Consider the following 25,583-nt stretch of genomic DNA (forward strand, 5'->3'; position numbering starts at 1 on the left):
ATTTGCAATTGTACAGGGTACGTTTCTTGATGGGTGGGCGCCATGGAGAGTTCAAGTTTCTACCTCCTGCTGGCTATGTGCCTTGCTATGAAGCTTTGCTTCCAAAAGAGAAGATGAAACTGGAACCAGTTAAAGAATATAAGAGAGATTTGGATGGAGTTAGAGATTTGCTTGGTACCACACAATTTCTCTCCCAAACTAATTTCATCCCTTGTCCAATTGACACCAGCCAGGTATGTTTAATTGAAAACATCAGTATGAATATGTAATTTTTTGTAGGTTGTTTGCAGCACACCACGCCTATGAGGCATATTTTTTTTATTTGCTATCTGGTTATTAATAAAACACACAGAAGATATCATTGTTAATTATTTTGTCTCATTTAAAACTCACCTATTTTCTTCTAGATTGCTTTGCCTTTCCATCTTGAGAAGATCAGAGACAAGCTTGCTGAAAATATCCATGAACTCTGGGGAATGAATAAAATAGAACTTGGCTGGACTTATGGCAAGGTACAATTTAAGAGTAATTCTAATGAGGAGAAAGGAGCCTTATGCATGAAGACCCTGGAGAAGTTACAAAGAACCACAATCATAGCAGATGGCGGTGAAAGCTAGTGTCTATTTACAAGGTTGAAATACTGAAAAATCATTGTAGCTACAAAATAAGGCCTGCCTTCTTTCCTTCCAGAATATGACACACCATTGGTTTAAGTGGTGGCTTGTGGAAGATGCTGATGATGTATTCCTCCATTTTTAAAATAAAAAACCCCTTAATTTCATAGAAGAAATAGGATGTTTATACATTTACTTGTATATGGAATACTGCAACGTAATTTCCATGTCGTGTATACAGCCAACATGTTTTTAATCTTACATACTAAAGTTTTTAATCTTGCTTATTTAACTTAGTTACAGTGGTGAAAGTTCCTATATTATTGGTATGGGGACACAGAAATGGCTTGTAAGAGCCATGTGGTCTGAGCTGCAGCAAGCAGCTCAAAATCTCTTCACATGTCAAGCTTCTTAAGTAGATGGGGGGGGAGGGGAACAAGACAAAGGCTTGATTACCTAATCCTCCCAAAATGAACTAACCCTGGCAGGACAGCTTACTCTATGGTCTTCATACATTAATTAGGCTTAAATGTGTTTGTTATATGAGGATGGTTATGGCATGGAAATGGTATAGCAGAAAAGGGGCAAAATGTCTTCCATCTTATTCCCTGGTTGGCAAGAAACTTGCAGGACTTTGAATGCAGTGGAGAATCCACTGATCTGCAACTAGCTAACTCCTTGTTTGGATTGCTCTGTACCTTACTAGTTAAAGACTCATGTTAGAAGGTTTCTTAAGGTTTATCTGTTGGGCTGCCGTGGTTCTAAGGTTATATACAGTCTCTCTTGTATTTTACATTATAGATACGAGACGATAATAAAAGACAACACCCTTGTCTGGTGGAATTTTCAAAACTACCTGAAACAGAGAAGAACTATAACCTTCAAATGTCAACAGAAACCCTGAAGTGAGTTATGAAATGGAAGAATTGTTGTTGTTTAGTCGTTTAGTCATGTCTGACTCTTCGTGACCCCATGGACCAGAGCACGCCAGGCACTTCTGTCTTCTACTGCCTCCTGCAGTTTGGTCAAACTCATGTTGGTACCTTCGAGAACGCTGTCCAACCATCTCGTCCTGTGTCGTCCCCTTCTCCTTGTGCCCTCAATCTTTCCCAGCACAGGGTCTTTTCCAGGGAGTCTTCTCTTCTCATGAGGTAGCCAAAGTCTTGGAGCCTCAGCTTCACGATCTGTCCTTCCAGTGAGCACTCAGGGCTGATTTCCTTAAAAAAAATGGAAGCTTTTTTAAAAAAACAACAACAACTATATATTATAGTGGTTTTTTTTAAATGGAAGAATTAAAAAACCACTATAATATATAGTTTAATTCTACAGGAGAACTCTATGTGTTGTCATAGTTTTGGAAAGTGGGTGTCATATATACAATTAGGTTCATATATTGCACCTAAGAATATCTGTGCACTCTACAGGCATATAAGGAACAGAGGGGAAGTAATATTATGCCATTGCATCATTTCATTCTTGCTACAAATTTAGAAACAAGCAGTATGATTTTGGAGTTATGCAGAATTATATTGAAAGGAAAATAAAACATTTTGCCTCCTGATCCCCCATGTCAAAGTCCTACCTGGGATTCAGTTTCTTTTAAGGAGGGCTTCTAACATTTTCCTTTCCTCTACTCTGCCTCAGTTCATTAGACACTGAGCTTCAGTGTTTGGTAGAAGGTTGAATTAAAGTGGAGAAAAGCAGCACATAAAATGTGGACACTGAAATAATTCTTGCTGTGCTATAAAACTATTCTGGTTTTTTAATTTACATGTTATTAATTTTTAGTGGAAAGTGAAATTATATAATATAAAATCTGATAGCATGTATATGATTTTGGAAATACATATTATTTATAGTAGCAATGATAGCATGACAAAGGAATAATAATAATAATAATAATAATAATAATAATAATAATAATAATATCTCACCCATCTGGCTGGGCTTCCCCAGCAATTCTGGGAGACTTGCAGCACATATAAAACATCAAACATAAAACATTCCCAGATACATGGCTGCCTTCAGATGTCTTCTAAAACTTTTGAACTTATCTCCTTGACAACTGATGGGAGGGTGTTCCACAGGGGTGGCACCACTGCTGAGAAGGCCCTCTGCCTGGTTCCCTGTAACTTCGCTTCATGCATAGAGGGAACCACCAGAAGACCTTGGAGGAGGACCTCAGTGTCCAGGCTGAGCGATGGGGGTGGAGACGCACCTTCAAGTATACTGATCTGAGGCCATTTCAGGCTTTAAAGATCAGCGGCAACACTTTGAATTGTGCTTGGAAACGTACTGGGAGCCAGTAAATATCTTTTACTGTTGTGTGTTCCCAGCAGCTTCTCCCAGTCACCAGTCTAGCTTCCACATTCTGTATTAGCTGTAGTTTATGGGTCACCTTCAAAGGTAGCCCTACACAGAGTCTATTGCAGTAGTCCAAGCAGAAGATAACCAGAGCATGCACCACTCTGGCGAGACAGTCTGTGGGCAGGTAGGGTCTCAGTTGGTGCACCAAATGAAGCTGGTAGACAGCTGCACTGGACACAGGAAATGAAGAACTTTCACATTGTTGATTTATGGCCAAAGTAATAACCAGCAAATATAATTCAAATGCTTTTGTTTTAAAGTAAGTTACCACTGTCAGAATACATTATACACATTAAAATGGGATGAAATAGAATCCTATGTGTGTGAACTCAGAAGTAAAAAAACTTAAAATTTCTATAATTTTTGAGCTGGGGAATTATATATATGCTTTAAGCTGCCCAGAGTGGCTGGAGAAACCCAGCCAGATGAGCGAGGTATAAATATTAAAACTATTATTATTTTAAAAAGCAGAGACATCACCTTGCCAACAAAGGTCCGTATAGTTAAAGCCATGGTTTTCCCAGTCGTGATGTATGGAAGTGAGAGCTGGACCATAAAGAAGGCTGATTGCCAAAGAATTGATGCTTTTGAATTATGGTGCTGGATGAGACTCTTGAGAGTCCCATGGACTGCAAGAAGATCAAACCTATCCATTCTGAAGGAAATCAGCCCTGAGTGCTCACTGGAAGGACAGATCGTGAAGCTGAGGCTCCAATACTTTGGCCACCTCATGAGAAGAGAAGACTCCCTGGAAAAGACCCTGATGTTGGGAAAGATTGAGGGCACAAGGAGAAGGGGACGACACAGGACGAGATGGTTGGACAGTGTTCTCAAAGCTACAAACATGAGTCTGACCAAACTGTGGGAGACAGTGGAAGCCAGAAGTGCCTGGCGTGCTCTGGTCCATGGGGTCACGAAGAGTCGGACATGACTAAACGACTAAACAACATTATTATTTTTAATAACATTTGGTGTAGCCATTCTAAAAGAATATTTTTTATCAATGTGCTTCTTCTAAAGATGACTGTGGATAGGAGCTGCTAAGTTGCAAATGTGTAGCACACTTTATAACATTCATAAAAAGAGTTGGCTATTTTATTCAGAGAAGCATACATTTGGAAGTTTGGGAGCTGGTTTGAGGCAGGGCCATTATCCACACACGTGTTAATCAGCGTGAACAATAGAGACTAAAATCTGGCATAAGCAGATTTGATGGCATAGGGATAGAAAAATACTCAGTATCATAGAATCAGTAGCCAGAGATGGTTTGGATAGGCAGGCTAAGCCACATGCGACAAGGGAAAGCAAACCCTTAGGGTCATTTCCCTTGCCTACTTAAGGAAGAGCTGATTTCCCATGCATATATATCAACCAGACCCTTAGTATGAACAAATCCCATCATCAAAAAGAATTTTTTAATAAGACACATCCCCATGTTGCTATCTATCCTATCCCAGCTTGCTGTAGTCTTGTGAGGCCAGGGATAAAAGGATAAAAAACATACAGTCCAAAATGAAAGTAAAACCCAAGAACAAGTCAAAATGCAACCAGCAAAACAAACTGACAAGCAAAACCAACACCAATTAAAAACAAACAAACAGCAGTTTTGTGAGCAGAGGGTTGGGAATTGTGGGACTTTACTCTCCTCTCCTCCCCTAGCCCCAGTTTCTTTTGCTGTTTTAACCACCCTGGTGGATATTGCGTTGTATTTTTACAACTCACTTTTATTTTTATAGAACGCTTTTGGCCCTTGGGTGCCATGTTGTTCACATTAATCCAGGAGCAGAGGAAGATCTTCAGAAAATCAAACTTCCAAAAAAGTAAGTGTGTTTATAACTGTAATGACTGCATATTGATTTCATGTGTTGTTCATGTGGTGATTATTTGTAAATTGCTGGTTGGAAATGCTGCATACTTTTCTTTTAGCAATATAGATTCATAAATTTTGAACTTATTGAAGAGCTGCTTATCCTTTATAGAAGGTTGGGAAACTGACCGAAAATACCACCTTGTTTCAGAACCCAAGTATTAAGACCTCAGCTGTAACACCTCTGTGTTAATTTTAAGGAACTAAAGAAGAATAAGCTATCCATTTACCATCTTGTTTAGAAGCATGTTTCATCTTCTGAATACTCACAGTTTACTGTTTCTTGAAAGAATTCTACCTCCCAACACACCTTTTGATTTACCAGTTTTGCTATATATATATAAAAAAATCCTGTTTAACTTCCCTAAGTCTCCAAGTGCCAGAGCTCAGCTACATTAGAAAAAAAACAAAAAACAGTGTTTTGAATGCGTTATAAACATGCAACACCAGATGGCGATGGAAAAATTCTACGTGATTTTCCACAGCATTTTTTCCCTTTTGTTATAACGATTTAATTTCTGACTCATTTATAGCAGGGTTTTTCCTGTGTGTAGATCTACCCAGAGTTTCTTTAAAAAGCAAAAAGTAGCCTGTAGGAAAGCGGGGCATTCCTCAGAGATGCTTTTCACCCAAGCTTGTTAGTCTGTTTGCCTGTTGGCAACATAGACTTTATTTATTGCCCATAACCAGTTCACATCACCAGAGTGCTTGAGAATATCTGGAATGGTGCAATGGGCAGCTGTATATCATGGATTGTTTCTGCCCTGTTTTCACATAGATACAGGGCATTCCAAATAGTTCATACTGTATATTTAATTATATACAGTAATAGGAAGAATATTTCACTCTAAGGTATCTAACACCTCCTCTCATAGCGCATTGCTTGTTACATTTGGTTGAAACATATAGCTGAGTGGCTAAAACACACTGATTCTAGCTCCAAAAGTAACCCTCTATCACCTCTGCTGGTTTATAGTTACATGATGTCAAATGGCTATAAGCCAGCACCTCTAGATCTTTCTGAAGTGAAATTGCTGCCTTCGCAAGAAGTGTTGGTTGACAAACTTGCAGAGAATGCACATAACGTCTGGGCAAAAGACAGAATAAAACAAGGTTGGACATACGGCATTCAGCAGGTAAAGATAATTTAAATAATATTTGGGTGGCATTAGGATGAGGGTTATGCTTAATTTAAAGTGGCACTGCTGGGTTATACACTTAATTCTTGAAAAATCTGTCTTCTTCAATGACTACTGTGTTTGTCTGAAAGCCTGTGATAACTGAGCTATGATAGTGTGATCATTCAGCAAATCTATTGCAAAAAAGAGTTTTATGACTGGAATTGGACTTGTATTGGCCTTGAGTGTAAATTCAGACAAATCTGTAGTGTGATTCTTCCATGTTTTGCTTGCCTTTTATTTATTGTGTTTATATCTAGATTTAATTTGATTTAATTTAATTTTGCAGAAAGAATCTATAACCTGAATCCTACATTTCTTATCTGTACCTTTTTTAGGATCTCAAAAACAAACGAAATCCCCGACTGGTGCCTTATACATTATTAGATGAGCGTACTAAAAAATCAAACAGAGATAGCCTTCGTGAAGCTGTCCGCACCTTTGCTGGTTATGGATATAACATTGAACCACCAGATCAAGAAATAGGCAAGTCTTCCTGTGTTATTATGAACGGTCGCTATAGTATTTCTAACGTGCTTTGCCATCTATCTCACCTATTTCATCTTCCCAACAGTATTCTCACTTTTCAGCTACATGTGGATTGAACTAGATGTTGCAAACACTGGTTCACACACTCTCTCATTCTTCTGCCCTGTTTAGCACTCAAAAAGCAGAGAAATGTAGAAGATTCGCTAACCAATTATGTCAACAGGAATGTTGTCTAAACCCGACAATCAACCTATTAAAAAATGCATGTTTAAATCTGCATGTCAATCACTCAGAGACTTAAGGGGCATGCGTGAGTGACTGATGCACACTCAAACGTGCCAATTTTCACTGCTCCTACCCAGCTCTTCCCCATGACAAAAACACACTTACCTTAAGGGAGGGAGAGGAGGAACCTCTCCTGTGTAGAGGAAAAGCTTTTTGGGCTTGGAGCAGCAGGGAGTTGGGGCAGGAGGACAGAAGGAACCCAGGGAGAGAAAGCAAGACCCAGTTCAAGGAGGAATTGCTTTTAAGGTTGCCTTAGCACCCCTGTAACTGAAGCTACAAAAATACTGGAATATTGTTTCAACTAACTTAGGGTTGTTTTTTGCTTTCTTCTATCTTTCACAGCTGACCAAACAGTAGAAAAAGTGAGCATTGACAAGATACGTTTCTTCAGAGTAGAGCAGTCTTACGCAGTTAAGACTGGAAAGTGGTATTTTGAATTTGAAGCTGTAACAGGAGGAGATATGCGTGTTGGGTGGGCGAGGCCAGGCTGTCGGCCTGACATAGAATTGGGTGCTGATGACCAAGCATTTGTCTTTGAAGGCAGCAAGGTTGGTACATTTGATAATAAAATTAAGTAAGTAGGTCTGTAGCTACTTCAAAAATATGGTTCACACACACACAAACAGAGTCTTCTGTCCAAGTTTATTATTTAACAAAATTTATATATTGCTTGATTGTTTTGGGTTTTTTTTAAACAAAATCTCTTAAGCTGTTTGCCACAAGCATCACCAAAAGTGAGGCCGATATCCAGGCAGCATTTTCTGGAGCTGATTGCTTACCTGTTTATCCTCTGTTTAAGAAATTAATTTTGATTATGAACTCACATTTGCACACAAAAATACCACATCACTTGATATTTAGGTGTGACTTCTGGGGACATTTTGAATTTATTGCTCAGTGCTAAATTAATAGTCAATTCTGCCCTCATATTGACAAAAATAGCTTCTTTGTTTATCTTCATCGATCCCTCTCTGCAGTGAATATGTTCTCACACACACATTTGAACCTGCTTGTTTTTCAGGGTCAACGTTGGCACCAGGGGAGTGGATTCTTTGGACGAAATTGGCAACCAGGAGACGTAGTGGGTTGTATGATAAATCTAGATGACAAATCAATGATATTTACTCTGAATGGAGAGTTGCTTATAACCAATAAAGGTTCAGAACTTGCTTTTGCTGACTTTGAAATAGATAATGGTAAGTGAATTCTTTGTTGGGACAGTGCTACTAATTGAAAGGAAATAACGAGAAACCTGAATCTTGCTGTAGACTTTAAACAGTTTCCAAAAGGGAAAAAGTGACCAAAAGGGAAAATAATCACCATGATCAATGAACATGGCACTGTTAGTGGTAATGCAAACATGTGCCTGGGCTGGGGACAGAAGTGAGGAGAATTGGGCTTCCATTCCTATGATGGTAGGAGGGGGAAAGTATGGCATGGATGAAGGTATACAGATGAGGCAATAAGGACTGATTATATCAAGGCCCTTGCTCCCTCTGTTTTGTCAGGATCATGTCAGAATTTGAGAATATCAGTCAGTAAACTAAACTGACTAAACAGAGTCAGTTTAGACCACGCGGGTGGTGCTGTGGTCTAAACCACTGAGCCTAGGGCTTGCCGATCGGAAGGTTGCTGGTTCAAATCCCCGCGATGGGGTGAGCTCCCGTTGCTCGGTCCCAGCTCCTGCCCACCTAGCAGTTCAAAAGCACATCAAAGTGCAAGTAGATAAATAGGTACTGTTCCAGTGGGAAGGTAAATGGCCTTTCCGTTCGCTGCTCTGGTTTTGGTGTTCCGTTGCTCCAGAAGCGGCTTTGTCATGCTGGCCACTGTCTGCGGAGCGGACAAATGCCAGCTCCCTTAGCCTGTAAAGCGCGATGACCGCTGCAACCCCAGAGTCGTCTGCGACTGGACTTAACTGTCAGGGGTCCTTTACCTTTACCTTTAAACTTCTTAGTCTGGCAGTGGTGCTGATAAACACCAAACATACCAAGAATAAAACATCTATCACCTATGATTTGATCATAGATGAAGGGCCTGACCTGGTGTGCATAGCTGAGATCATGGTAAGCTAATTAACACTTTTAGTTTTAAGTTAATTACTAAACAGAATGAAGCGTGATCCAAGGTTCTTTCTTATTAGAACCCCAAATCCATTGGAATTGAACCTGGGCAGCATTTTGTCGCTTGCTATTTTTTTGGGGGGGGTATTTAATAATAGTCTGTCCTTGAAATTAATCATTTGTAATGTTTGAATCTTTTTTTTAATTTGAAAGTTTATGTCCCTCCATTATATATATCATGATGATAACCAGTAGGGCTTCTCTATTCCTAAATGGGCTTTTATTAAACAAAAAACGGCAATGTTGTGCAGCAGTGATCCATACAGATAATTTTGTAATCTATTAGAGACCATTAGGATTCACAGTTACAAGTTATTGATGGCAAATGCCAAGATCATGCCACTAGCGTATGTTACCACGTGTAGCTAGCGCTATTTGTCATTCTTTCTGACTAACATTTTTTCATTAATGACTGCCTGGGATGCTGTATCAGTTGTGCTGTCAGCTTTTTATGAAGAAAGGAACATGTGTAATGCCTGGCAAAGCCAAATACATCAAAATAAGAGTATTAGGCTTGGCTCTTTCTGTTGGAAGTAGATTTGTTTAATCACTGGCATTTAACTGCTGCCTTTCTTTCATTCCTTCATCCAGAACAGTCTGCTTTCAGAGTAGTCATTAAGTTGTTTTGTTTGGTTTCTTTTTCTTTTCTTTTAAGCAGAAAAAGCACTATTTGTTCATTCTCTGTTCCCACTATTTGGATGAAATTTCCACTAAGCGCCTTTTCGTTTCTTGTTGTTTTGTACTGCCAACTGCTGCAGACCTAACAAGATCTGGTCCCCTTAACATATCCCTGTGCTTCTTATGGAAGCCTTCGTGCAGAGTAATGTTATTAACCTCATAAAAGGTTTATAAGAAAGCTTTCCTGTGGTTCAGGATAAGTTGTTTATCCTTTCAGCTCTTTATACAATAAATGTCAATCTGACATTTGGTAACTGATTATTAGAGAAGTCAATCAGGTGACTAATTGTTTCAGAAGGTCTTCTGTGCCCTACTTATGTGATGTTTTATTATTCGTTTATTTCTGGGGGGGGGGGGGGTATGTCTATGTATGTGTGTGTCTGTTTGTGGCTGCCGTAAATTCTTCGCTACCATTTCTAATGAACTGGGTACAAATTTACTCAGGAATAAATAAATTCATCTCTTTAACCAAAAGAGATTGCACTGAGAGTATAGTAAGCCTATGGTTAGAATAATCAGCTCTGGGGTTTTCTATGTATATATTTCTCTAACTCCATATTCATGTTTCATGTTTGATTCAGGCTTTGTCCCCATATGCTCATTGGGTCTGTCTCAGATTGGACGGATGAATTTTGGGAGAGATGCCAGCACCTTTAAGTATTATACAATGTGTGGTCTACAGGAAGGCTTTGAACCTTTTGCTGTCAACATGAACAGAGATGTTGCTATGTGGTTCAGCAAACGTTTACCAACATTTGTCAATGTACCAAAAGACCACCCTCATATTGAGGTAATGCTGCATAGTCAGAAGAGACATGGCATGTTCCCTTATACTTTTGGTCGCTAAGAATTACACTGCAGAAGTAATAATAATAATTTTATTATTTATATCCCGCCCATCTGGCTGGATTTCCCCAGCCATTCTGGCAGCTTACAGAACATATTAAAAACATAGTAAAATGTCAAACATTAAAAACTTCCAGATACAGGGCTGCCCAGATGTCTTTGAAAAGTCAGATAGTTGTTTATTTCCTTGACATCTGATGGGAGGGCATTCCACAGGGCAGGTGCCACTGCCGAGAAGGCCCTCTGCCTGATTCCCTGTAACTTCACTTCTCACAGTGAGGGAGGCTATTTCTACATTGCCTTATTGTGAATATATATCACTGACAGTTCCCATAGGCTTTCACGTTAATCCCTTCACTTTCACTTCCTTTTATCTGCATTACTTCTCCTTTTAGATAAACTAAAATGGTTGTATTTCAATAATTTATTCCCAGACACAATTACAACCTGCTATTAAGATGTATTTAACACTAACTGTGTGCAAGATAGAAGTGATATTGTTGTTACTATGTTTCACTATCCCATTCAATTAGTCTTTTTTTTTTTAAGCAGATGGTTTGATGAGACACCCAGTGATTAGTTTACATTCTGTATACAGATACATTTCAAAGGACCCTTTTTATAATCAAATTTGAACATGTTTAAACAGACAATACATGTGTATTCAGAAGTCCCACTGAGTTTGGGTAAGTGGGTATAAGACTGCAGCCTTGCTGTGTTAATGCTTGAGAACTTTGGTTTGTACAAAACTGTTTTTGAGGTAGGACATCTGAAGACGTATTCTGTGCATCTTAAAAACTTGCTACTCTGTCAAACTCTCTCTCTCTCTCTCTCTCTCTCTCTCTCTCTCTCTCTCTGTGTGTGTGTGTGTGTAACTGCTCCTTTTTTGTTTCATAAGAAAATTGTTAATAACCTTTGACTGCAGGTAACAAGAATTGATGGGAACATTGACAGTCCTCCTCGCTTAAAAGTTACCCATAAGACATTTGGAACACAGAATAGTAATGCAGACATGATATATTGTCGCTTGAGCATGCCAATTGAATTCCACTCATCTTTTAACTACAGTACTGGTTTGGAACTGATTGATAGTTTCCAAAAAAGGTTAGATATAAGTTTGATTTTCCTCTAGGCTTAACTTTGTTTTAAAACCGCTTTCTTTTCTTTTTTGAGTCCATGGATTTAAAAATGATTTCTACTTACTCTGTACAGTTTTGTGGCTTTGGGTTTTATGGTACCCTAATCCTTAGTCTATAAACAAGAAATTTATCTATCCTGTAGTTAAATGGCTTTGATTATTCAGGGGTAGTGAGCATGACAGACTTCAGCTGAAATGCAATCTACTGGGATGTATTCTGATTCAAAATATTGTAGTCACACTGCCTTTTTAAATTTATATGCTGCTGCAAGTCCTTCTCTTTAGCATATACCTATTTTTATTTGAAGCAGTTGAGGCGCAGAAGGAATTTCTGATCCTATGTCCTCTTTTAACTGACAGAATTCATGCATAATTTTCCCTTCATGGTTCTATCTAGCACAGATTTCATACTATGAACAAAGTGCCAAAGTTCATATTTTCCAGATAGCAAGCAATCCATCAAAGGTTCCCTTCATCATTTTTTCAGTGTTATTCTCTCATAGAATGATAGAATTGTAGAGTTGGAAGGTACAATGAATGTCATCTAGTCCAACCTCATGCAAAAAAATGCAGGAATCTTTTGCCCAACATAGGCAAAACCCAGACCCTGAGATTGAGTCCCATACTCTACTGATCGAGCTATCTTAGTTCCTGTTTTATGTATTTAAATGACTGATAATTATACTTTATTTTCAGAAAACAGAACCAGGAGATACCTGTTCATGCCACAACGGTAAGTATATAACCATGGTTGTGGTTGTTGTTGTTTCTGTTTTTAGAAGTGGGCTAGCTCCCCCAGGTTCAGATGAATTGGTTCAGATTAAGTCACACTGTTTCTCCTAAAATTGGGAAAGAATTTGAGTCAATGTGAGCCAATCCAGGTTGATGGTCATTGGGATATCATGGAGTCTGATCCCTCTGCCATTCCCAAACCCCTGCTCACTCAGTAAGCCCCCATTGATCCTCCAAGTCCCAGTCCTTCCCAACATGTACTGGCTTCTTCTTAGGATTGAATCGCTGCTGGATTGTCTGTAATCTTTGGGTTGAAGGATGGAATACAATTTCAATTCGAATTCAATAGGTAAAGGTAAAGGACCCCTGGATGGTTAAGTCCAGTCAAAGGCGACTATGGGGTGTGGTTCTCATCTAGCTCTGAGGCCAAGGAAGCCGGTGTTTGTCCACAGACAGCTTTCTGGGTCATGTGGCCAGCATGACTAAACCACTTCTGGTGCAACGGGACACCGTAAGAGAAACCAGAGTGCACGGAAACGCAGTTTACCTTCGCATCGCAACAGTACCTATTTATCTACTTGCACTGGTGTGCTTTCAAACTGGTAGGTTGGCAGCAGCTGGGACAGAGCAACGGGAGCTCATCTCGCTGCAGGGATTCGAACCGCCGACTTTCCGATTGGCAAGCCCAAGGGGCTCAGTGGTTTAGACCACAGTGCCACCTGCGTCAGTAATTAGTAGTTAGGCCCAGATAAGCTCAGTGAAAATTGAACCACATGTCAGTGCGGAATGCTTTGAACATTTATTCAGGAAAAAATAAAGCACAACTGGTTTTGTTCAAGCCACGCATATTGCTTCTATTAATTATTTCTTTTTAGTACACGGGATGCAGTTTTCTGTTAGAAGGTTTTTGTGCTTGTTTTCATTTAAATATATTTATTTAAATATTTCCGCTTGCTATGTTTTTTTCAGTATTACTACTCAGTGCGGATCTTTGCGGGCCAAGACCCATCTGTTGTCTGGATTGGCTGGGTAACACCTGATTACCACTTTTACAGTGAACATTTTGACTTAAATAAGAACTGCACAGTAACGGTTACTTTGGGAGATGAAAGAGGAAGAGTTCATGAAAGGTGTGACTCTTAGAAATTACCTGTTGATTAACCTATGTCTCAATTAATTTTATCAATAGTTGGAAAGGACTTTTATTTTTTATAACCCCAAAATGAAATTGGTTTGATTTTATTCATAACATTTGAACTTGAGGATATGCTTTGTGCAAGTACTTAATGCCATCATTTACTAATATTAGATACAGTTAACAGTAACATTTATAGGACTCTGTGTCACTTCCTCACCTACAATTCCTTGAAATTATGTGTCCTGTGGCTTTAACTGTGATGATAATTTTGATGCAGACTTCACAAGTAAAAAAGTAGAGTTCAAATGTTAGACTTATATTTTAAAAAATATGTTGTTAACTTTTCAATAAGTAATATGCAAACAGCTGAGTGACAGGGGGGGAAAGATTTTTTTTCAGGTTTCATTGTACTGCTAATTAGAAAAGTAAGATTTAAATGAACCTTTCAGGTGATCCTTGCAAGTGACTACTGACTTAAAGTTAGTTTTAAATGCAAAGCTTGCACTTAACATGCATCCTTATGTTTGGCTATAAGCCACCATTTATCCAAGGGCTCATCCACACTGCAATTTCTTGCATTTGTCCCATGATTTCTATGCACAGGTCTGAGAGGGTTTTCTTTTGCCCCGCTGCTTCAACCTTTCAGTGGCGCTCTGTACAGTGCTTCTCACATTCTGTTGTTTGTCATGGCTGCAGCACTTCCTGTGGCTTCCTCTTGGCTCTGTGCCCAGGGCAGGAAAACTGGACATCCTTCCCTTAATCCACCTCTGGTTTACTGCTGAGTTGGAACAAATGTCAGCCCACAGAAAACCTACTTGTTTATTCTGATTCAGCTGTAAACTGCAGGTTTTCCCAGGGAAAGTGGGGGGGGGGGGGGGAGAAAACCCCACTCGGACTCACACCTAGAAATTGAAGAACAAGCAAAAGTGTGATTAAGCCCAAAGATACAGGGTGTCCCTTATGGGTCTGATAGAGCTGGGTTAGGCCATGTATAGAAATGGAGTTCAATGATATCAATATGCTGTCCCTGTTCTTCCCATCTGACCTGGGTTTTGCTGCCTCTCTGCTTGCTTAGGCTCAAGCTACAGGTTACAAGGTGAAAATTGTGTTTTCTCTTTGCATATCCTATTTCCCTTTCCTTCCCTTCCCTCCCCCTCCCCCTCCCCCAGTTGCTTTCTCCCATGAAGGGTCTCCAGTTTTACAGCTTTGGGGATGGTGTTCCTGTATTTCTGTTGCACCAACAGGGATGTTATATCAGATATAATATTTGTGGATTTGATTACCGCAGGTATCTTACACCAGCACTTCAGTGTTAACAATGGCTCACAATTGTTACCGCCACACTTCAAAATGCTGGTTTTAAACTCTAAAGCCCTAAATGGCTTGGATTAGGAGTACTTTATGTCTTACTGTGATCATGTAGGTTTACCATAAACACCTTTCTTACTATGCCGTGTACTTTGGCAAATGTGGCTTTCTGCACCTATAGAACTCACTTCAGCTGGAGACTCTTCAAATACTTAACTGGGCTGGGCTGGCTGGAATTTGGTGACCAGACTTAAACTATCACAAGGAAATGGATTTTTAATCCATAGTTAGTTCCTTTGTTGCATGTTTTACTGTTATAGTACAACCCATAGGATGGAGCAAACTAAAGCTTCAAAAAAACCCCCCAAAACCCCCAACAAAATCTGCATCTTCACTCTGTTTAACCACTACTTGTCCTGATGAATAATTTGTTTTGTTTTTTTCAGTGTAAAACGTAGCAATTGCTACCTGGTCTGGGGAGGAGAAACATCTGTTAATTCACAAAGATCTGGTCGTGGTAACGTTGATTTAGAAATCGGATGCCTTGTTGAGTTGGCTACTGGAATGTTGTCATTCACAGCCAATGGAAAAGAACTGGGAACTTTCTACCAGGTATCAATATATTTTACCAAAATCATTGTCATCATCATCCTCTTTATTTCAAAGTGACTGTAAAATATGAAACATGTTTTACTGAAATACTGCTGATAATGTGTGACGGCTGATTGGTGTTTGTGTTACTGTATGAGTATATAGGTTTTGAAAATATACTATGGGCCCTGAACCAAATATTCTTATACTGTACACACTCAATTTTGTGCAAGCATAGGTAGGCTACTAGTCCTGGTGGCTATGTTGTAACTCCATTTTCAGAGGCAGTGATGCTTCTGAATACCAGATACTGGAAAACCACAGGAGGGGAGAACACAGTTGCACTCAGATCCTGCTTTTGGGCTTCCCATAGGCATTTGGTAGACCACTGCTAGAACAGGATGCTAGACTACCTAGGCCACTGGCCTGATCCATCAGGACTATTACTATGTTCTTACTTGGCATAGACCTAGTGGTGGTTCATTAGGGGGCGGAGGCAGCGGTGTATTTCCAGTGGTAGTACTCTGCTTATTAGGATGGGAATCAGGGAGGTAGTAGCAAGGTTGGGAGAGCTCTAGGTTGATAATGATGTTCTAGAAGCTCCCCCAATCTTGCTGCTGCTATGTCATCCCATTAGGGATGTGGGTGGCACTGCGGTCTAAACCACTGAGCCCCTTGGGCTTGCTGATGAGAAGGTCAGCGGTTCAAATCCCTGCAACAGGGTGAGCTTCCAATGCTCTGTCCCAGCTCCTGCCAACCTAGCAGTTCAAAAGTACGCCAGTGCAAGTAGATAAATAGGTACCGCCGCGGTGGGAAGGTAAACAGCATTTCCGTGTGCTCTGGTTTCCATCACGGTGTCCGGTTGCACCAGAAGCGGTTCAGTCATGCTGACCACATGACTCGGAAAGCTGTCTGTGAAAAAACGCTGGCTCCCTCGGCCTGAAAGCGAGATGACTGCCACAACCCCATAGTTGCCTTTGACTGGACTTAACCATCCAGGGGTCCTTTACTTTACCATTCTATTTGCAGTGCCACTGTCACTGGGAGGTGTGCACATATAAAGGCAGTTGCACATATAAATAGTCTATAAATACATGCATAATGAAAGAACAAGTGATACTAAGATATGTTATGCAATAGGTCTGGGCATATTCCACACCATGTAGTATTGTTGTGCCCCCCCCCCCCCCATCTCAGGACTCACTTGGAAAAGTGGCTGCAGCCATGGCATTATGAGATTACAAATGAAATTGCCTCACTAAATCATCACTCATGATTTCTGTCTGGGTCTTATAGTATAGTATACCAAATGTGCATAGATGCATGCCTAAGAATAAAAATTCATCACCATGCTAGTCACAATAGACGTCAGCTTATATCAAGCCTGTACTTAAAATCCAAGCTATTTTTGCTGAAATTCCTTCTCTCCGTGTATGAGACAAAGGCTGTCATCTTCAAGTGAAGTTATGATGATTCTCCCAGTGACACCTTTTTCTACTCCAATCAGGAGTGTCATAGGAAAGCTGGGTATGCAATTAACAATTCTTTATTTAGTGCAGTGTGTGATGGATATAGAATAAACATGGCATGAAACCAGTTAGGGAAGGCAAAGGTTATTGTATGATCTTTATGGAGACAAAAGATTTGTACATTAACTCTACATTTATCTTGTATGCTGAAATAAAGAGGTTCCAATTGGAAAGAGAAATGAATATGAAATCATTTAATTCAGTTCTTGAGCACAATATAAGAGAGTAGATAGATTATTTTTAAAAATAGGAAAAAATCATCATTTAGAAATATTTTATTACCATTAGTGAACTCCCATTCCTGCTGATGCCACATTACTCCTAGACCTAGTGCAGCCGTATCCAGACATTCTCTTTGTGTCTTGATGTCACCTGTGAGAATGGAGAAACAGGGGCAATTGCACTAATCTCTGTCATGACCCTGCATGACTTGGAAGGTGAACATCAGACTCAGTTGATGTAGAAACCGGACGCCTTGTTCAGTTGGCTAATGGAAAAGAAGTGGGAGCTTTCTACCAGGTATCAGTTTATTTTCCAGAAAATTCCACTTGTCTCAAAATGGCTATACAAGATGCAACATACTTTATGGATCCACCGCTGAGTCATTTAGAAACCTGATCTTCCAGTAGTTTTGATTGTGCAGAGATGAAACACACATTAGAGTACATAATTTTGCCTATTGCGTGGCAGTGTGGGCCGTGAGGAACTGTCTTCCTCACAACCCCTTAGGGCCCCACTGTGACTCTTTTTACAAGACGTTTTGAAGATAAAATCACTCATCTCTGTTGAGATGACGCTGCTTAGAGTGCAAATCCGTCTGAGGTGTACAGTGCTGTTCTGTGGGATCAGTTTCAGTTGATATGGCTTGATGACATGGACAAGGTGCTCGCAGGAATGCAGCAAACACATGCCATCTGGACCCTTGCCCTTCTTGGCTGATTAAAATACAGTACATTGTTCAAGCTGCTAACAGTGGTCGAGTGTCATGAGCAGTGCTCTTTTATAGAAAAAAAATGGTGCCTGTACTCACCGTGTAGTTGTTATAGTAAGTGCCACACTTTTAACATTTGGGCGGAAAAGTTGCCAGTACTGTGTTCCCTTGAGTAAACCCAGGAAAAAAGCATTGGTAGTTGAGCATATTGTGCCAGTATTAAAATAATTTCATTAGCTAGCAGCTTGTTTCTCAGTTTAATTGAGGCTGTTGTTCTTTGGTCTTTTAAAAAACCTTTAGCAGATTGACTAGGAATGCCCTCTTCCTCCCCATTGCTAGATATATTTGTCGGAGGCCATATTCTGAATCCTTTCTGAGGTTAGGCAAAAGCTATCAGAGGGTAGGCCTTTTCAGCATAAGTGCACAAATTGTGGAACTCCTGCTGTAGCCTGTTCACTACGTGCCATTATTACTGTTTTTTAGGCACTAGGTGATTCTCTTTGGTGTTTTAATGGCATTTTATTATTATTATTATTATTTTTAAAAATATTTGGTCCACCTTTCAAATGGTTCACTATTTTGAAGCATTTTACTCACTAGTTCATTGTTAATTATTTTTATCTGCTACATTTGTTTTGCTTAATTTCATTGCTGCTAGTAGCTGCTTTGAAATATTTGTAAGCAGGAGAAATAGAAATATATATTTAAAAAGTTGCTGCAGTGTGCGGTATGTACAGTACACACAATTTAAAAGGAAGTTTAAGCTGCTTGTCAATGTTCTATAACATGCAATGCAAGTAATCCCGCTTGGATTACTACAATGCGCTCTACGTGGGGCTACCTTTGAAGGTGACCTGGAAACTACAACTAATCCAGAACGCGGCAGCTAGACTCGTGACTGGGAGCGGCTGCAGAGACCACATAACACCGGTCTTGAAAGACCTACATTGGCTTCCAGTACGTTTCCGAGCACAATTCAAAGTGTTGGTGCTGACCTTTAAAGCCCTAAACGGCCTTGGTCCAGTCTATCTGAAGGAGCGTCTCCTCCCCCCATTGTTCTACCCGGACACTGAGGTCCAGCACCGAGGGCCTTCTGGCGGTTCCCTCACTGCGAGAAGCCAAGTTACAGGGAACCAGGCAGAGGGCCTTCTCGGTAGTGGCACCTTCCCTGTGGAATGCCCTCCCACCAGATGTCAAAGAGAACAACTACCAGACTTTTAGAAGACATCTGAAGGCAGCCCTATTTAGGGAAGCTTTTAATGTTTGATGTATCACAGTATTTTAATATTTTTTTGGAAGCCTCCCAGAGTGGCTGGGGAGGCCCAGCCAGATGGGCGGGGTATAAATAATAAGTTGTTATCATCATCATCATCATCATCATCATCATCATAAAATATTCTAGAGTTTTCAGTGTACTGTATACTGAAGCATTCACCACATGCTTCTTTAGTACCCCTGTTCCCTGTGCCGTACATTGCAGTAGAGCAGGACGTTGCAATCAGGGCTCTTGGACAAAGTTAGATGAGATTATAGATCTGCTATTGGATCCACCACAGTTTTTTTTAAATGGGATATGAAGGTATAGAAGGAGGGATTTCAGTATCTTAGTATATGGGAAGGTGGTTTAACTCTTGTCTCTGTGCTGTTTTCTCAACTGAAACCACTTCTCTGAACCTCCTATTTCCCCAGTAGGAAGAAACCTATGTCTCTGTGTTGGGTGGGTACCCAATTTTGCAGGCAGATGTGTGCAATTATATAAATGAATCTAGGTTTGTTTATACCAGGGGTTGTCAACCTGGTCCCTACCGCCTACTAGTGGGCGTTTCAGGATTCTAGGTGGGCGGTAGGTGGTTCTATGGCACAAGTGTGCTCCTTCCATCGAGCACTGGTGGGAGCTAAGGAAAGTTTACCATCAAGAAAGATGCATCAGTGGGCGGTAGGTATAAAAAGGTTGACTACCCCGGTTTACGTCTTAGAAATATAGGGTGTTGTCAGGGAACTGCCATCGGAGTTAGAGGTGCTGGACAGGCTCCAGCAGAGTAGGAGAGACTCTGCAGCAGAAGCAGGAACCAGCAGGGGGAGTGCAGGAGTTACAGCGGAGGGGAGGCTCTCAGACGCTTCTAGTGAGAATAGTGAAGAGGTAACTAGACCCCCTTTAGGAATTCCCTCCCTTCGCCGGAAACTGTCACGCAGAGAGTCACGAAAGCGCATGTCCGTCAAACAGCTTTTATGTTGGCGTAAGTTCCGTAGACGCCCACTGTCAGATTCTACCAGCGACTGACGGAGTCATGCTTTTGGGGGCTCCGTTAGTGCCTGGGTTTGGATGACCGGCCAAACCCCAGCGGGATCAAGCTTTTACGCACAAGCAGCTCATTATCCCATCACAGCAATCTGACAGTCTCCGAAAGCTGTTTGTGCAAGCAGAGGGCATCATGAGTGAACCAGCAGGAACCGGGGCAGCTGGAGCTGGAGCAGATCCAAGCCTGGAAGAAAGGTACAGGGCGTTGGAGGTCCAGCTCGCACTGCAAACGGCGAGGCTGGAGGAGAGGAGGGCTCAAGATGCAGATAAGGGGAAAACCACCCCACTTGCCAGAAGGGTGCCTGGATTGGTGCAGAAATTTGGGGGGAATCCCAGGAACTATCAAGCCTTTAGAACAGAGATGCAATATGCTCTCAATCTACTGTTTGATGACTTCCCCGATGAGAACTCTAGAGTGGCGTACGTGATTGGCCATCTAGAGGGAGGGGCGAGGGACTGGGTTCGCCCCCTGATGGCAGCCAATAATGAAATCTTAAAGGACACAATGAAGTTTTTTCGCGCCATGGACTTGATGTTTTCCAGCGAGATTGAGCAGGGGATGGTGCGCAGGGAGTTGATGGCTTGTAAACAGGGGAGCCGATCTGTACGTGAGTACTGGACTGAGTTCACCATGCTGATTCATAGACTGGGGTGGAACCTTGCTAGTGAACCTATTCAAATGCTATTTGAAGAAGGTCTCTCTCCGGCAGTGAAAGATGAACTTTCCCGGGCGCCTAGGGCGGAGTCTATGGACCAGCTGACTAAATCAGCGCTGTCCATAGGAGCACGCCAGGAGGCTAGAGCTTTGGAAAAGCGGGAAGGAAAGGGGGAACGTTGGAAGGACTTCCGCATTCCAGAGATTCCGGAGCAGCCTTTCCCGCCAGCAGAGCCGATGGAACTTGGAGCAGCGCGCGCGCGCACAGTTTCAAACACCAGTGAAGGGCGGAAGAAGGAGGGAAAGAGCGGCAAGAGATGCTATCTCTGCCAACAGCCAGGTCACTTTGCCAGAGTCTGTCCGCAAAGGAAGGAATGGCAAGGGATGGCAGGAACTGTTGGGGGGAAGGAGGAGGATGAAATGAAGGAGCAAGTAAAAGCCAACGCCTGGTTGCCAACATCGGGGCACAGCAGCCAGGCCAGGGAGTAGTGAACGTGCCCACGCCGGAACCCCCAAGACCAGCACTTGTGATAGAGGTGTTGCTGGAACTGGCAAACGGACACCCACTAAAGATAAGAGCGCTATTGGACTCAGGTAGCTCATGTAATTCCATGAGTAAGGAGTTTGCAGCTGAGCACCAGATACAGACTATCCCATTAAGTAAGCCTTTGCAGGTTACCACGATTGATGGGAGGGAGCTGTTGGGAGGAGAAGTGAGCCAACAGACTGTACCAATGATAATGAGGGTGGCACGGCACACAGAACTGATAGCGTTTAACGTAGCCACCCTGGGAGGAGCCCCTATTATCTTGGGAATGAGCTGGCTGGCACTACATGATCCGCTAGTAGGCTGGCATCAGCGCGTGGTTTCCTTTGGATCAGCACATTGCCTAGAACCCTGCAAGGAGGGAGAGGCCCAGGCAGGCAGCAGGGCCACTCTAGCAGGGGTGGAAGTGATGGACAAGGGGAAGGTGCCACCACAATACGCTGACTTGATTGACGTATTCAGCGAAAAGGAAGCGGATAAATTGCCCCCGCACAGACCCTTTGACTGTCAAATTACCTTACTCCCAGGAGCACAATTGCCAGTGGGGAAGCTGTATGCAATGTCAGACAGTGAGATGCAGGAGTTAAGGGAGTTCATTGACAAGAATCTCAAGAGAGGTTTCATCAGAGAGTCACGAGCGGTGGGGGGCAGTCCAGTGTTCTTTGTGGACAAAAAAAACACGGGCAAGCCCAGACTTGTGTGTGATTTCAGGTCCCTGAATGCAGTGTCAGAACCAGTGACTTTCCCTATGCCTAGAATTGATGACATTCTGACACAGGTGAGAAAAGGGAAGATTTTTACCAAGCTGGACCTTAGGGGGGCATATAACTTGATACGTGTGAGGAAGGGGGATGAGTGGAAGACCACTATGTTCACCCCCTTGGGGGCGTTTGAGTACCTCGTTATGCCTTTCGGATTACAAGGAGGCTCCGCCTGTTTTCAATCATTCATGAATCACGTCCTGGGGCCATTGCTCTACAAGAACTGCGTAGCGTTCTTAGATGACGTCCTGGTGTACTCAGAGAATGAGGAGCAGCATGTGCGAGATGTAAGAGAGGTACTGAGCAAACTGCGAGAAAACCGGCTGTGGGTGAAACTGGAGAAGTGTCAGTTTCATACTAGGGAGGTGGAATTCCTGGGGTACCGGTTGTCTGACAAGGGATTGGCCATGGATCCCAGCAAGGTTCAAGCGGTACTGGAATGGAAAACACCAAAGACCAAGAAGGACGTGCAAAGGTTCCTGGGGTTCGGAAACTTCTATAGGAAGTTCATCAAAAACTTTGCCCATTTGACCGCGCCCATCACAGATTGTCTTAGTAGCAAAAAGAAATTTGTTTGGACGGAAGAAGCGCAGCGGGCGTTCGAACGCCTAAAGCAGGCGTTTGCGTCGGAAGAACAGCTTCTGCACGTGGATCTACAACAACCAATGAGAGTGGAGACTGACGCGTCAGACCGAGCAGTGGGGGCCGTGCTTCTCCAGCCGGGAAAGGATACGTCGGAATGGAGACCGTGTGCATTCTTTTCGCGGAAATTGAACAAATCCGAGAGGAACTACACAGTGTACGACAGAGAACTGCTCGCCATTCATGAAGCATTCCGGAAATGGCGGCACTTGCTGATTGGGGCGCAACACAAGGTTCAAGTCCGAACTGACCACAAAAATCTGGAATATTGGAGAACAGCCCGTGTCCTGAACCAGAGACAAGTGCGATGGGCCCAGGAGTTCTCCAAATTCCACTTTGAGATTCGTTACGTGCCAGGTTCAGAGAACGTGAGAGCGGATGCCCTTTCCAGGAAACCTGAGTACTTAGAGGGGGAGGGAGCGCCTGAGGCAAGGCATGTAATCTCCGAAGACCGCTGGGTGTGTGGGGCGGCATTGGTGGGGCAAAGGGAACTGATGGAAGGTACGGAGAACGATGAATACGCCCAAGAGAAACTCAGAGAACTCAGGAGGACAGAAGAGAACACAGGGGGATTTGAAGAAAAGAACGGGGCGTTGTATTACAAAGGGGCACTGTACATACCAGATGGGGAACTGAGGGGCAGAGTACTCAAGCAGTTGCATGACAGCCCCACAGCGGGACATTTTGGACAGCACAAAACCATGTGGTTGGTTACCAGGGAGTTTTGGTGGCCCAAGGTGAGGGAGGACGTGCGGGAATATGTTAGGGGTTGCGACAGGTGTCAGCGAGCAAAAGGAGAGAGGGTGGCGCCAGCGGGGCTATTACAACCCTTACCCACGCCAGAAAGGCCTTGGGAGGCAGTATCCATAGATTTTATGACGGACCTGCCAAAATCCAAAGGCAAAACAGCTGTCATGGTGGTGGTAGATCTATTAACCAAAATGTGTCATTTTATAGCCTGTTCACATGCGGTTACAGCGGAGGAGACCGCCAAGTTGTTTGTAGAGCATATTTTCAGGTTGCATGGCGCCCCCTTGAGGGTGGTCAGTGACAGAGGCAAACAATTTACTTCCAGGTTCTGGAGGAAACTTATGAGCTTACTGCAAGTAGAACTCAATTTCTCCACTGCCCGACACCCAGAAACTAATGGGCAAGCGGAAAGGGCAAACGGCATTTTGCAACAATACCTGAGGTGTTATGTAAAGGACAGAGAAAATGATTGGGTAGATAAGCTACCGCTGGCCGAATTTGCCTACAACAACGCGGAGAATGTGTCCACAGGGATGAGTCCTTTCCTGGCAAACTATGGGTGCCATCCCCGGGCATTCCCAGGAGAGGGGGGGGAGAGGTGGAGCGTGCCGGCAGCGGAACATTTTTTTGAAGAGATGGAAGCGATCCACCGTCAGCTTCAACTTAACTTAGAGAGAGCCAAGGAAGAATATAAGAAGCAAGCAGACAGAAATAGGAGGGAAGGTGAAATCATAAGGGTGGGAGACCGAGTGTGGTTGTCCACCCAAGGACTACCGTTCAAGGGTGGGAGTAAGAAATTGAGACCCAAGAAATTGGGACCCTTTGAGGTCATACAGCAGGTCAACCCAGTAGCATTCAAACTCAGACTGCCCAGTCACATGAAATTACACCCAGTATTTCACAGGTCATTACTGTCGCCGTACCGAGAGGGACGTGAGTGGGGGGAGCGTGAGAGAGAGGCCACCCAAACGCTCGTGATAGAAGAGAGAGAGCGCGACATGAACGTGGCAGGAATCATTGATTCCAGGTGGAAGGGGAATCAGGTGGAATATCTGGTAGAATGGGAGGGGGGAGTAGAGTCGGAAAACACTTGGGTGCCAGCAGAGGTAGTGAATGACGAGATCTTAATAGAAACATTTCATCAGCGTTTCCCAAGAAAACCGCAACCCGTGGCACGATTTAGAAGGGAACACTTTGGGACCACCGATGAGGAGGGAGAGTTTGAAGGGTTCCCAGAGTCAGGGGTGGGTGAGGAAGCTGCCTCCGACGAAGAAGAAGAAGACGGGGAGAGAGACGGGACGCCGTGGCTAGAAGTGTTTGAATCCTCTGATGACGAGGATTGCTCTTTCAGGGGCTTTCCGCCCTCACCGCCAGTGGGAGAGGAGGCGGGAGGGGGTGAAGGGGGGCCTGGGGGGGAGGTGGATGTCAGGGAACTGCCATCGGAGTTAGAGGTGCTGGACAGGCTCCAGCAGAGTAGGAGAGACTCTGCAGCAGAAGCAGGAACCAGCAGGGGGAGTGCAGGAGTTACAGCGGAGGGGAGGCTCTCAGACGCTTCTAGTGAGAATAGTGAAGAGGTAACTAGACCCCCTTTAGGAATTCCCTCCCTTCGCCGGAAACTGTCACGCAGAGAGTCACGAAAGCGCATGTCCGTCAAACAGCTTTTATGTTGGCGTAAGTTCCGTAGACGCCCACTGTCAGATTCTACCAGCGACTGACGGAGTCATGCTTTTGGGGGCTCCGTTAGTGCCTGGGTTTGGATGACCGGCCAAACCCCAGCGGGATCAAGCTTTTACGCACAAGCAGCTCATTATCCCATCACAGGTGTTTACTCTTATCTCTCTGTGAATGAGTATGTGTGAGCAAGTTCATTTTCCCATGTTTTGCTTTGGAGCAAACTCTTCAGTTTAACATGAGCAATGTAACCCCCAAAACGAAACATTTCTTCCTGTTCCAGTTTGTTCTTTTCAGTAATTGCATCCCTTTATAAGAGCATTGGTTTGCTTGTCAAGTTGTGCTGCCTTTTTTCACAGCATGACTCTTGATATGCTTTCTCTGAATTAAGTCCCATTGAATTAAAGGAACTTACTTCTAGGTAAGTGTGTACTAAGAATTGCAACT

The 25,583-nt window shown here is 42.8% G+C and overlaps 1 protein-coding gene across 1 annotated transcript in view; it reads left to right on the top strand.

The window, feature by feature from the left end:
• Window positions 1-25,583, top strand: part of RYR3 (ryanodine receptor 3) — a 265,043-nt gene that overhangs the window by 112,526 nt on the left and 126,934 nt on the right. The window contains exons 20-32 of the mRNA XM_083743873.1: window positions 17-233; window positions 408-512; window positions 1,416-1,519; window positions 4,718-4,801; window positions 5,825-5,984; window positions 6,365-6,512; window positions 7,143-7,348; window positions 7,822-7,996; window positions 10,180-10,388; window positions 11,370-11,548; window positions 12,279-12,315; window positions 13,284-13,444; window positions 15,207-15,372. Of these exons, the coding sequence (XP_083599999.1) occupies window positions 17-233; window positions 408-512; window positions 1,416-1,519; window positions 4,718-4,801; window positions 5,825-5,984; window positions 6,365-6,512; window positions 7,143-7,348; window positions 7,822-7,996; window positions 10,180-10,388; window positions 11,370-11,548; window positions 12,279-12,315; window positions 13,284-13,444; window positions 15,207-15,372 (1,951 nt within the window). The remainder of the gene's footprint in view (window positions 1-16; window positions 234-407; window positions 513-1,415; window positions 1,520-4,717; window positions 4,802-5,824; window positions 5,985-6,364; window positions 6,513-7,142; window positions 7,349-7,821; window positions 7,997-10,179; window positions 10,389-11,369; window positions 11,549-12,278; window positions 12,316-13,283; window positions 13,445-15,206; window positions 15,373-25,583) is intronic.

Source organism: Podarcis gaigeae, assembly GCF_964106915.1.
Source record: "Podarcis gaigeae genome assembly, chromosome: 1".
Classification (NCBI taxonomy): Eukaryota; Metazoa; Chordata; class Lepidosauria; order Squamata; family Lacertidae; genus Podarcis; species Podarcis gaigeae.